The following is a 12,665-nucleotide window of genomic DNA, read 5'->3' on the forward strand; positions in this document are numbered from 1 at the left end:
CCTCTTACTAAGCGAATATTTTTACTTCTACGCGTTAGCATAACATTAGCTTACTGCATCAGAAGTTAAAAAAAAAATTAGCTTGTGTGTTAAGAAATTGTGTGCTGAATTTCAATGCACAGTTTTAATGCTCAACTTTCTGCATTTACCTGTTAGTGACTTTTGGGACTTTATCAAGACCACTGAATTTAAAATGAATTTTAAATATATGTCTTTCCCTACCATCAGGGCCTCTCTTTTCAGCTGCCAATGCCATGTCACTACCAAGCCTATTTCTGGACATATATGCACTGAGGACATTGCAACTTGCAATATAATCCCTTTAAGCTTATAAATCAGTTTAAGCTAAGAACATAAGAACACAAGATATGCATTAATGGGTCAGACAAAGGGTCCATCAAGCCAGTATCCTATCTCAAAAAGTGGCTAATCCAAGTCACAAGTACCTGGCAAGTACCCAAACATTAAATAGATCCCGTGCTTCTAATGCTGGCAACAAGCATGATAATGCTCTAAAGATTAATAGCAGTTTATGGACTTTTCCTCCAGGAACTTATCCGAATCTTTTCTAAACCCAGCTACATTTCCTCTAGTAACAAATTCCAGAGCTTTATTGTGCGTTGAATGAAAAAGCAAAAGTTGCTTACCTGTAACAGGTGTTCTCACAGGACAGCAGGATGTTAGTCTTCACATATGGGTGACATCACAGGATGGAGCCCAATCATGGAACACTTTTGTCAAAGTTTATAGAACTTTGACTGGCCCCTACTGGGCATGCCCAGCATGGCACTAATCCTACAGCTAGCAGGGGTCCCTCTTCAGTCTGGTTACAAAGCTACAGGCAGTGCCGAAAAATAAAATAAGAAAACAAACCCAACACCGCAGGGTGGCGGGCGGGTTTTGTGAGGACTAACATCCTGCTGTCCTGTGAGAACACCTGTTACAGGTAAGCAACATTTGCTTTCTCACAGGACAAGCAGGATGGTAGTCCTCACATATGGGTGAGTACCGAGCTGAGGATGTCCGGACATGCACCAAATGTACCCAAGAGCGTGCAACAGGCACAACAACTGGAGTGGAATTTGGGAGAGGGCACCCTGAACCCCATCGGGCAGGCGGAAGGGTGTTGGTACATCACGTCGTAAACAAGTTATACAAGACAGACTGGCCGAAGATGGAATCTTCTCTTAAGGCTTTGTCTAAGCAACAGTGGGCTGTAAAAGTATGGAGAGAACTGCAAGTGGCAGCCCTGCAAATGTCAGGAAGTGGCACCGATCATAGGTGTGCTACTGAAATCGCTATGGCCCTCACAGAGTGTGCTTTAACACGGTCTTGAAGTGGAATGCCCGCTTGCTGATAGCAAAAGGATATGCAGTCCGCTAGCCAGGAGGAGAGAGTCTGCTTACCCACTGGCTGCCCCAATTTGTTAGGATGGAAAGAGATAATCAATTGAGTGCTCTTCTGTGGGCAGCTGTACGGTCTAGGTAGAACGCTAGAGCTCATTTGCAGTCAAGGGTATGCAGGGCCTGCTCTCCTTGATTGGAATGGGACCTGGGAAAAAAGATAGGTAGTATAATGGATTGATTGAGATGAAACTCTGATACTACCTTAGGCAAGAACTTAGGGTGAGTGCGAAGTACCGCCCGATCCTGCAGACGTTTAGTGTAAGGCGGATAGGTAACTAGGGCCTGTAATTCACTAACTCTGCGAGCCGAAGTGATTGCCAAAAGGAAAATCACTTTCCATGTGAGATAGCAAAGTTCACAGGATTGGAGAGGCTCAAATGGTGGTTTCATGATCCGACGCAAAACCAGGTTGAGGTCCCAAGAAGGGGCCGGAGGACGCAGTGGAGGCTTGAGGTGAAGCAAGCCTTTCAGAAATCGTGTGACAAGGGGTTGTACTGAGATAGGGATACCCCCGATACCTTTATGGAAGGTGGCTACCGCACTGACATGCATTCTGATGGAGGAAGTTTTAAGAGCTGACTCTGACAAGTGCCAGAGGTAGTCTAGAAACTGTGGGATTGGACAGGTAAAGGGATCAAGGGCCTGAGAATAGAACCATGATATGAACCAGTTCCATTTGTAAGAATACGATTTTCTCGTGGAAGGCTTTCGAGAAGCAATCAAGACACGGTAAACTGATCAGAAAGGTTAAGCGGCTGAATGATTAACCTTTCAACACCCATGCCATCAGGGACAAGGCTTGAAGATTGGGGTGGCGAAGGCACCCGTCGTTTTGAGCGATTAGAAGCGGGTCTGTTCCCAGAGGAATGTGCCTGCGAATGGAGAGATCCTGAAGTATTGGAAACCACACCTGGCGGGGCCAGTGGGGTGCTTTCAGGATCATGGTTCCCTTGTCCTGACGTAACTTCACGAGAGTCTTCGAGAGAAGTGGAAGCGGAGGGAATGCATATAGGACACCGGTTACCCATGATAGGGAGAACGCGTCTCTTGGTGGATAATGTTGGCTGCGAGTGAGAGAGCAGAAATTGCCTACTTTACGATTCTGGGGTGACGCAAAGAGGTCTATTTGAGGATAACCCCATTTTTGGAAGATGGAGTTCGCTACTGAGGGGTTTAGAGACCACTCGAGTGGTTGGAAGGTGCGACTCAACTAGTCTGCCAACACGTTGTCCACTCCCGGCAAGTAGGTGGCCATGAGATACATCGAGTGGGAGAGGGCCTCCGCCCAAATCTGTGCAGCTTCCTGACACAGAAGGTAGGACCCTGAGCCTCCCTGTTTGTTGATGTACCACATGGCCACCTGGTTGTCCGTCTGGATCAGGATGACTTGATTGGACACGCGATCCTGAAATACTCTGAGAGCTTATCGAATTGCTCGCAGTTCCAGGAAATTTATCTGGTGTTTGGCTTCCTCTGGAGACCAAGAACCTTGTTTCTGGAGATTGGCCACATGGGCTCCCCACCCGAAGTTGGAAGCATCGGTGGTTAGAGTTATTTGAGGGTTTGGTGCCTGAAAGGGCGAGCCGTGTAGAAGATTGATTTGATTTGTCCACCAGCGAGAGACAGACTGAGTGAGTCGGTGACGTGGACAATGGTTAACAGGGGCTGAAGGGACTGAGTCCATTGCGACCTGAGAGAGTCCACTGCATGACTCTCATGGCCAGGCGAGCTATTGAGCTGACCTGAACTGAAGACACCATGTGTCCTAGGAGGATGAGAAAACGATGAGCAGTCGTCGAGCGTTGAGTCTGCAGCTGATGCGCCAGAGACATGAGAGTGAGGGTTCATTGTCGAGGCAGGAAAGCCTTTGCTTGTAAGATGTCCAAGTCTGCCCCAATGAACGATAAGGGCTGGATTTTAAAAGCCCTGCGCACGTAAATCTGGCCGGATTTACGCGCGCAGGGCATTCGCGAGCCGGCACACCTATATTGCATAGGCCGCCAGCGCGCGCACAGCCCCGGGACGCGCGTAAGTCCCGGGGCTTTGTAAAAGGGGCGTGTCTGGGGCGTGGCGCCGGCCCGGGGGCGTGGTCGAGACCTCCGGACCAGCCCCCAGGTCGGGTGATAGCGCACCAGCAGCCCGCTGGCACGCGCAGATTTACGCCTGCTGAAAGCAGGTGTAAATCTGCCAACAAAGGTGGGGGGGGGGGTGGAAAGAAAGTTTCCTCCAAGGACGATTTCGGAGCAGCCTTGGAGGGAACAGGCAGCTCGCACCGGGCTCAGCGCGCGCAAGTTGCACAAATGTGCACCTCCTTGCGCACGCCTACCCCGGATTTTATAAGATACGCGCGGCTACACGCGTATCTTATAAAATCCAGCGTACTTGCGTAAATTTATAAAATCTACCCCTAAGGTTTGAGATGGGACTAAGCAGGATGTCATAGTTGACGAAAAATCCGAGTGAAATTAGAGTGTTTAAGGTGAGATGTAGGGATGACAAATCGGATTGCTGAGTTGGAGCCCTGATTAGCCAATCGTCCAGATAGGAGTAGACGTGAACACCTTGAGTCCTGAGGAAGGCGGCAGCCATGACGAGGCATTTTGTAAAGACTCGTGGTGCAGACGCTAGGCCCAAAGGAAGCACGCGATACTGATAGTGCTTGGGGCCTATGAGAAACCTCAGGTATTTGCGATGAGATGGAGTTATCGCAATACGAGTGTATGCGTCCTGGAAGTTGAGAGAGCAGAGCCAGTCTCCCCTTTGTAGAAGAGGAAGAAGCGAACCCAAGGTTACCATCTTGAACTTTTCTTTCTGGAGGTACTTGTTGAGGGCTCGTAGATCCAGAATTCGATGAACACCTCCTGATCTTTTGGGTATTCGAAAGTACCGGGAATAGAACCCAAGGCCTCGCTGAGGGAATCGTAGTGGTTCTATTGCTCTGGACTGCTCCAGGAGCAATGAATGGTCAGATGTTTTCCACGTCATTAGAGGTGGGGAATCCGGTGGGATGGAGAGAAAATTGAGATGATAGCCTTGAGCAATTATTGCTAGGACCCAGTGGTCTGAGGCGATTGATTGCCATATGTTGTTGAAATGGCATAACCACCCTCCCACTGGTATGCGTGGTAATGGAATCTGGCTGCTGCTCTCTACGCGCAAGTCAGAAGCCAGAAGCAGGGCCCGGCTGGGGGGCCGTCTGAGGCTTTTGTTTTCGGGTCTGACGAGACTGTGATTTGAGAATGGTCTCGCAGAATGGCATCTGGCTGCTGGAGGGTAAGACTTCTTTGGTCTATAGAAAGACTTTTTAGACTCTTTCCGGAAAGGCTATTTGGAAGGATAAACTGAAGGTATCAGAGAGAGCTGTCTGAGAGTCTCATGATGGTCCTTTAGTTCAGCCACTGTCTTTTGAATCTGCTCGCCAAAGAGATTGTCTCCTATGCAGGGGAGGTCGGACAACCTATCTTGGACGTCCGGTCGAAGGTCTGAAGACTTGAGCCAAGCCCATCGTCTTACTGAAATAGCAGCTACAGATACTCTGGTTGCAGTGTAAAAGATGTCATAACATGATCTGATCTCATGTTTGCCTGCCTCCAATTCCTTGTTAATTAGGGTGTGGAGTTGTTCTGGAAGTGACTGAGGCATGGAGGCTGTCAACTCCTGTATCTGCTTTTGATCAGCATTGATCCTTGAAAGACTTGGCGACCAATGGCATCCAAAAACTTCTGTTCCTTCCCAGGGGGAAAGGAAGTGTGAGGTTTCAACCTTTTTGCTCTCTTTTGCGCAGATTCAACCACCACAGATTGGTGATCCAACTGAGGCTTCTGAAAACCTGGAGCTGACTGCACCAAATAGGTAGTCAGTTTTTCTGTGGACTGGTGCAATGGAGCCAGGATGTTCCCAGTTCTTCTTGAGGAGGTCTAGAAGAACTTGGTGGTTAGGGATGAAGGTGATTTCCTTGGGCGCATCCAGGAATTGAAGCAACTCCATCATTTGATGTCTGTCGTTTTGTTCCGTCAGTAATTGGAAGGGGACCAATTCAGACATTTCCTTCACAAAATTTATGAAAGAAAGGTCCTCTGGAGGAGAACGCTTTCTACTCTCAGTGGGTGAAGGAGGTGATGGCAAATCATCGGTGTCTGGTGAGGAATCATCAGTCCAGGTATCATAAGGATCAGCACCTGTCCCTCTAGGAACTAGAGAGGGACGGGGTAGTTGGATACCTGAAGGTCCCGGTCTAGGCTCTGAAGGCATTGGAGGAATAACCGGAGGCACCGATGAAGGCAATGAAGGCCCTGGCACAGGCATCGAGGGCATCGGTGGATGGCGCCAATGGAGGTCACGGCACCGATCTCGGTGGCTGAGGCAGAACTCCCGATGGAGGGATGTGGAATAGTGTTTCTCCTCCCGATGATAAAGTAAGTGGGGAGGGCACCGGAGCCATCGGTGACCCGGGATACATCGGTGGAAAAGCGTCTATAAGTGCTTCCATCCTCGATAGCAGCGGTGCCAAGGCTGCTGGAATCGGGTCAGTAGTCTGTTCAACTATCACTACCGATGTCGGTGACGGGGGAACCTGGAGTCGGTGCATCGCCTTGTCGATGGCCTCCTGAACCATCCGGTCCAGTTCTTCTCGGAGACCTGGAGCAAGCAGCCCCGACTCCGGAACAGAAGAAGGAGGCAGAGTCATAGCCAGAGGGACCACCGTTAAAGGCGGAGTCACGGCACCCGATGCCCTGTCGGCCGAGGATTGCCTCGGTGACTCAGTCGCCGAAAAGGTCGGTGCCTTTACTGGACAGGGTTTCTTCGACGGCGGCTCGGACAATGGCGAAGTCAATGGTTTCGCTCCCTTGATGGTCCGAGACTTTCGGTGCCAATGGTGATGTTTCTCCTTACGATCCCCTCGGTCCTGAGGGGGAGAAGAGGGTGTCAAAGGCCGAGAAGTTGTCGATGCCAGGCGGTCACCGGTCGGTGGTCGATGCTGGCGCGACGTTGACGGTGCCGGTTCAGATGATGACAATGGACGGATTCGGGGTTTGAGCACGGAAGAGAAGTCCCATTTTCTCCATTCTGGCCTTGCGACCTTTTGGTGTCATTAGGGCACATTTGGTGCAGGTCAAGACATCGTGCTCTCATCCAAAACACATTACACAGACTTTATGGGGGTCTGTAATGGACATGGGATGAGTACAGTCCGGGCACCGACGGAACCCCGACACCATGGCCATAGAAAAAAATCGAGCCGCGGTACGGTCGACGGCCAGTAGGCTGCGAGGGCCAAACTCGACGGTAATTGACAGAAAACGGGTAAAAACTTACCGGAGTACCGGGGACTGAAAAAGTTAACGGAGGGACCCCTGTGGGGCAATTTAACTTTTAATAATTCCGTGAGGAAAATTCCTGTCAGGAATCCTTGCAGAGCTCCTTAACTGTTTGGCTACTGCTGTGCGGAAAAAAGAAGACTGAAGAGGGACCCCTGCTGGCTGCAGGGTTAGTGCCATGCTGGGCATGCCCGGTAGGGGCCAGTCAAAGTTCTAGAAACTTTGACAAAAGTGTTCCATCCTGTGATGTCACCCATATGTGAGGACTACCATCCTGCTTGTCCTGTGAGAAAGAATTTTCTCTGATTTGTCTTAAATGTGCCACTTGCTAACTTCATAGAATGCCCCCTGTCCTTGTATTAACTAAAAGAGTAAATAACCGTTTCACATTTACCTATTCAAGGCTGGATTTATCAAAATGTGATAAGTATCGCATGCGATAGCAAAAGGAGCATGGTTTATGCTAATTTACAGTTTATCACAATTTGCGCTATTTACCTATGCGAAGAGCTAAAAGTGCCAGACCTGATGTATTTCCTGCATTCCACCACTGGGAGACATGAGAGAGTGAGCCTAGCCATAGTGTCCTCTCCCTAGATAGGTATTTGTATCACTATAGTAGGCCCACCTAGTAACTCGAGGTGAGGGTTAGGTATTGCTGTAGGGGGTTAGGGGTCTCTCTCTCTCTCTCTCGGGAGCTTTAAATCTACTCACACAGGCAGGAGACATCGCAAAATACGATAAAACCTTACTTCCCGGTAATGCAAGCTATCGCACGCCTTAACGCTATTCAAAGAGATGTAGTTAAAATCGGCATTAAGTCTGTGCAATAGCATTTTGATTACCGGCATGCCCACTCCCCGCCCCTAACTCCTCCTCTTTTTCAAATTTGCATCGCACCATATGATATGATGCTATCGCATGCATTAAAGACACGTTTTCAAATGCGGTAAGGGCATATCGCATGCGTCAATGGGGCTTTTCGCATGCAATAAGCCCTTAACCCATGCGAAAACGCCTTAGCGAATTTTGATAAATGACCCCCCAAGTCCTTTCATGATTTTGTAGACCTCTATCATATCCCCCCCTTAGTCGTAACTTCTCCAAGCTGAACAGCCCTAAGCTCTTTATCCTTTCCTCATAGGGGAGCCATTCCATGCCCTTTATCATTTTTGTCGCCCTTCTCTGTACTTTCTCCAGCACAACTATATCTTTTTTGAGATGCAATGACCAGAACTGTACACAGCATTTGAGGTATGGTGTTATCATTGAGCAATACAGAGACATTATGATATCCTCCATTTTATTTGCTATTTCCTTCCCAAGAATTCCTAACATTGTTTGCTTTTTTTTTTTTTTTTTTTTACCACCACAGCATACCTAGCTGTTCCTGCTAACTTTTATGTAATCTGATCTGTCTATGAGAATGGCTATTTGCTTTGATAGTCCTTAAACAGTGTTCTCCACCTGAGGAGCCACACCCACTGGTCCATTTCTTCCTTTTGTAATCTAATCAGCTTGAAAATCTACTTCAGAACTGCTCCCTTGCAGTCTGGGTGAGTTAATTTCTTCTCTGTCATCTTCTGTACCATTTAACAAATAGGAAGACATTTTAGACCTGGAAGGTCTCCCCAAAATGGGTTCAAACTTCCTGTCCTTCTCAGGCTCTTTTGCATCTACCACCAAGACAAGCACCACCAGTCTGGTTTACATTGTTATCTATAATTATGGTATATCAGAAGCCTTCTGACTTTTGTCTCCTTTTTTGGTCCAGAAAGCACTGATGGCAAAACTGAGAAGCATCCGGGAGAATGACAGTTACACTGATGAAATACTTAGCAAGGTGTGAAAGATAAAAAAAAACTCAAGCAGAGGGGAAAGTAAACCTGGATCATGAGATGACCGCTGCACACAGATTTTTATAGCTAATAGACCTTATACCATGACTCCACTTTCCCTTGAGGTGAAGAACTGATATGCAACCCTGGAAGTGAAGGAGGAACCATCCCAGGATGAAGAGGAAACAAAATTCGCAAACCATTATTCTGTGGGCTCAACAACCAATGCACCTAGAAAGTGGAGGGTAGAAGTGGTTAGTGACTCACTTCTGAGGGGCATCGAGACATCCATCTGCCAACCAGACATTTTGTCCCAGAAGTGTGCTATCTGCCAAGTGTCAAAATCCAAGAAATCAGAGAGATTGCTGAAAATCCTCAAGCTTATTGTCTACTATCAATAGTATGGATGTTTTTATTACAAATTGCTGTGATATATACTGCACCATAAGCAAAACTAAATTTTTAAGACTTAAGACTCCAGCTACTATCCTGTGCTGCTCATCCATGTTATCACAAATTATATTTCTAGGTACCACACAGATTGTGTCAAAAGTGACTTCATGGTTCTGGGAAAGAGGGTAAGGCAGTTAGGTGTACAGGCAATATTGTCTTCCATTCTCCCAGTCAAGGATAAAGGTTCAGGTAGGGAAGCTCACATTCTGGAGATAAATGAATGGCTATGTAGATGGTGTCGACGAGAATGTTTTGGCTTCCTGGACCATGGGATGATGTTTCAAGGACTGCTGAGCAGAGAATGGGGATCCATCTGTTTGAAGAAGGGGTGGAGCATCTTCCAATACAGATTGGCAAACCTACTAAGGAGGGCTTTAAATTAGGAGCATCATGGATGAGTGAACAAAACCCTAAGGTAAGTAAAACATTAAATACGTGTATAAAAGTGGAAAAAGAGAGCAATATCTGGAAAACTATGAAAATTAAAGCTCATAGTATGGGAAATAATATCTCAGATGTAGAGGCAGATGTAGAAGAAGCTGATTTATACAGTATTATAGTGGTTGTCACAGAGTATGAAGGTGTGTCCCTGGAAAACCTCCTTAACCAGTGCTGAGCCAAACATCTAGCCTACTCCACCTTAAAAGCTAGAAATACAAGTAGCTCAATGGGATGATCCCCAGAGAGCAGGAATAAGAGTTAGGGCCCATCTGGGAAAGCAAGTGTTGCTTACCTGTAACAGGTGTTCTCACAGGACCTTCATGCTGCATGTCTTTTTTTTGTTTTTGTTTTTTTTTTTAATCGGCTGCGCCTGAGCCGATAAACAAAAAACCCACCCGACCCTTCAAAACAGCTCCCTTAGCTTTCCCCACCCTCCCGACCCCCTGCCAAAATGTTTTAAATTACCTGGTGGTCCAGTGGTGGTCCAGGGAGCGATCTCCCGCTCTTGGGCCGTCGGCTGCCACTAATAAAAATGGCGCCGATGGCCCTTTACCCTTACCATGTGACAGGGTATCCGTGCCATTGGCCGGCCCCTGTCACATGGTAGGAGCACTGGATGGCCCGCGCCAAAATGGCATGGGCCATCCAGTGGCCATTTTGGCGTGGGCCATCCAGTGCTCCCTACCATGTGACAGGGGCCGGCCAATGGCACGGATACCCTGTCACATGGTAAGGGCAAAGGGCCATCGACGCCATTTTTATTAGTGGCAGCCGACGGCCCAAGAGCGGGAGATCGATCGCTCCCTGGACCACCACTGGACCACCAGGTAATTTGAAACATTTTTTGGGGGGGGGGTTCGAGAGGGTGGGGGAAGCTAAGGGAGATGTTTTAAAGGGTCGGGGTGGGTTTAGGGATTGTTTTTGTGTGCCATTTTTCCCGCCCTCCCCCAAAATGATAAGAGAACCCCTCGAACAATTTCGTGGGGTTTCCCTATCGGTTTCGGGGAGCCTCTGATTTCTGACGACTTTGAAAATATCGTACGATATTTTCAATCGTCAGAAATACGATTCACATCCCTAGGTTCCTGTTCCTCGTTGATCCTGGTTTCTGACTCCTTGTTCCTATGTCCCTGCCTTGCACCTTTCCTTGGATTGCCTACACAGTCTTTGACTCTGCTTCGCCTGACCACGCCATTGACTCTCTCCAAGCCCGGATCTCTGCTTCACCTGGCCACGTTGTTGCCTCTCTCCAGACCCAGACCTCTGCATTGCCCGACCTCGCCATTGCCTCTCTCCAGACCTCTGCATTGCCCGACTACATTGTTGCCTCTCTCCAGACCCAGACCTCGGCATCGTTTGACTACGCTGGACTATCTCCGTGATCAGACCTCAGCCTTGCTTGCCACTGCTTCCAGATTGCCGCCAGCCCTGACTCAAGCCTGTTCCTCAAGGCCTCTTCAGCCTACTTCCTGGACTTGGTCTATCCAGGCTTTGGCCTGCTCTTGTTCGTGCGCCCCCTGTCTGCCTTTGTTCCTTTGGTGCCCGAGTCTCCAGGACACCTCCTTGTCCAGTGTAAGACTGTACCATCTCTCTCCTGCTGTCTCTGGGCTGATCTCGATCTCCTCATCGACCACCTACAGAGGCCCACCTAAGTCCAGCCGGCCCCGGCACCCAAAGGCTCAACCTGCAGGGAACGAGGGCTGGTATTGGTGAAGCTCCAGCTGGCCTCTGTTCATCAGCCCACTCCACCTGCCGACAGTGGGGATCAATAGGTACCTACCTACGGGCTGCGACAACCCCACCTCGGCCCAAGGGTCCACCTCCAGCGCAACACCACCTTTCCAATATATGAGCTACCTGGAATAAACTAACTAGAAGCAACTACATCCTATTTTACACTTGCTTGGAGTCTCAGATCTCTGATGTGCCTAACTGCTTCCACTACTATGAGAGACTCAGGCATGAAAGTGGTTGCGGTCAAACTTCAGGCCCAGTGGCAGCGTCCTATCGGATAGACTTGCTACATGATTACTGCAACTTTTCAGACAGTCCACGGTTGCATTGCCAGAGCCCTGAGCTGCTCATGTGCAGAATAAAGACCTGCAGCATGAAGGTCCTGCTTTGAATGTCAGCAAGCCAGTGAGATTATATGGGAGGAGGAGCAGCAGCTGCAGAAGGGATTTTGGGAGGAAGGAGAAATCATGGGAGCTCTTCCTAGAAGGACAGGCATTGATCAGCTGAGCCAGCAGGTAACACTGGATTTGAAATGGTACAGATTGGCAGAGGAATAGCAGAACTATATTAATTCATTTTCATATTGATATACCACTTTTCCCAACATGACTCAAATCAATTTATAGACTTTAAAACAGAATTCCAAAAAATACAATAAATACCTCAATTATAAAAATACAATAAAATTCCAAATACATTCCCTGTTGCTAACCCCCTTCTCTCACAAAGGGGTAGGGAAAAAATAATTTCATACCGCCCGCCCTCAATAGAAATAAAGAAATTGCTCTCTTTCGTCTCCCTTGCTGTAGTTTAGGGCTGAGGGAGGAACATAAATACTTAACAAAATCATATTAATCTAGCACTAAGTAAACAAAAAAAATAAAGGGAGACAGCTTAACAAAGTATAAAGGCCTACTACAGAATGTATGATTTGTTCTTGAACCTCTAATTCAGCAGTAGACAATTGCCTTAAAGAAATTAATAAATTACAAACACAAGAGCACCATGGTTTTGTTACTCATCTTCAAAAAAGACACACTGAATTTGGATCAAATGCTTTAAACATGACTCCAATGCACAACATCAAAGCATTTTCATTTTCTTCAGTTATTTTATTTAATTATAGATAATGCAGGCATGGTTTTCAATCCTGATTACACTGAGGACAATAATAACCCTCAGGGGTGGGGAAGGAGGGAGGGAGGCTGTAAAAAAATCAATTTCACTTTAATTTCTCAGAGATTTATTTTTTTTCTGTACCTGATGGGAGCACCTCTGCTGTGAGCAGGCTTAAGCATGACAGTCACAGTACTGTCAGTTTGATTCAAAGGTGTTTCTAGCTCGTAGGTCGGCATGGAGGGTGCTGAAAAATACAGGAGGTACATGATCATTAATACACTGAGTAATGTAAATAATATGCACATCTATAGTTACTGTGTAAATACACTGTATATGTGTCCTTCATAATTTGCTAA

At 47.5% G+C, this 12,665-nt stretch overlaps 1 protein-coding gene across 9 annotated transcripts in view; it reads right to left on the reverse strand.

Moving 5' to 3' along the window:
• PTPRM (protein tyrosine phosphatase receptor type M) overlaps positions 1-12,665 on the reverse strand; it is a 1,907,823-nt gene that overhangs the window by 810,595 nt on the left and 1,084,563 nt on the right. For all 9 annotated transcript variants that reach the window (XM_029591025.1, XM_029591024.1, XM_029591022.1 and 6 more), the window contains one exon: positions 12,451-12,553. In XM_029591025.1, coding sequence (XP_029446885.1) covers positions 12,451-12,553 — 103 coding nt within the window. The remainder of the gene's footprint in view (positions 1-12,450; positions 12,554-12,665) is intronic.

Source organism: Rhinatrema bivittatum, chromosome 2 (genome assembly GCF_901001135.1).
Source record: "Rhinatrema bivittatum chromosome 2, aRhiBiv1.1, whole genome shotgun sequence".
Lineage (NCBI taxonomy): Eukaryota > Metazoa > Chordata > Amphibia > Gymnophiona > Rhinatrematidae > Rhinatrema > Rhinatrema bivittatum.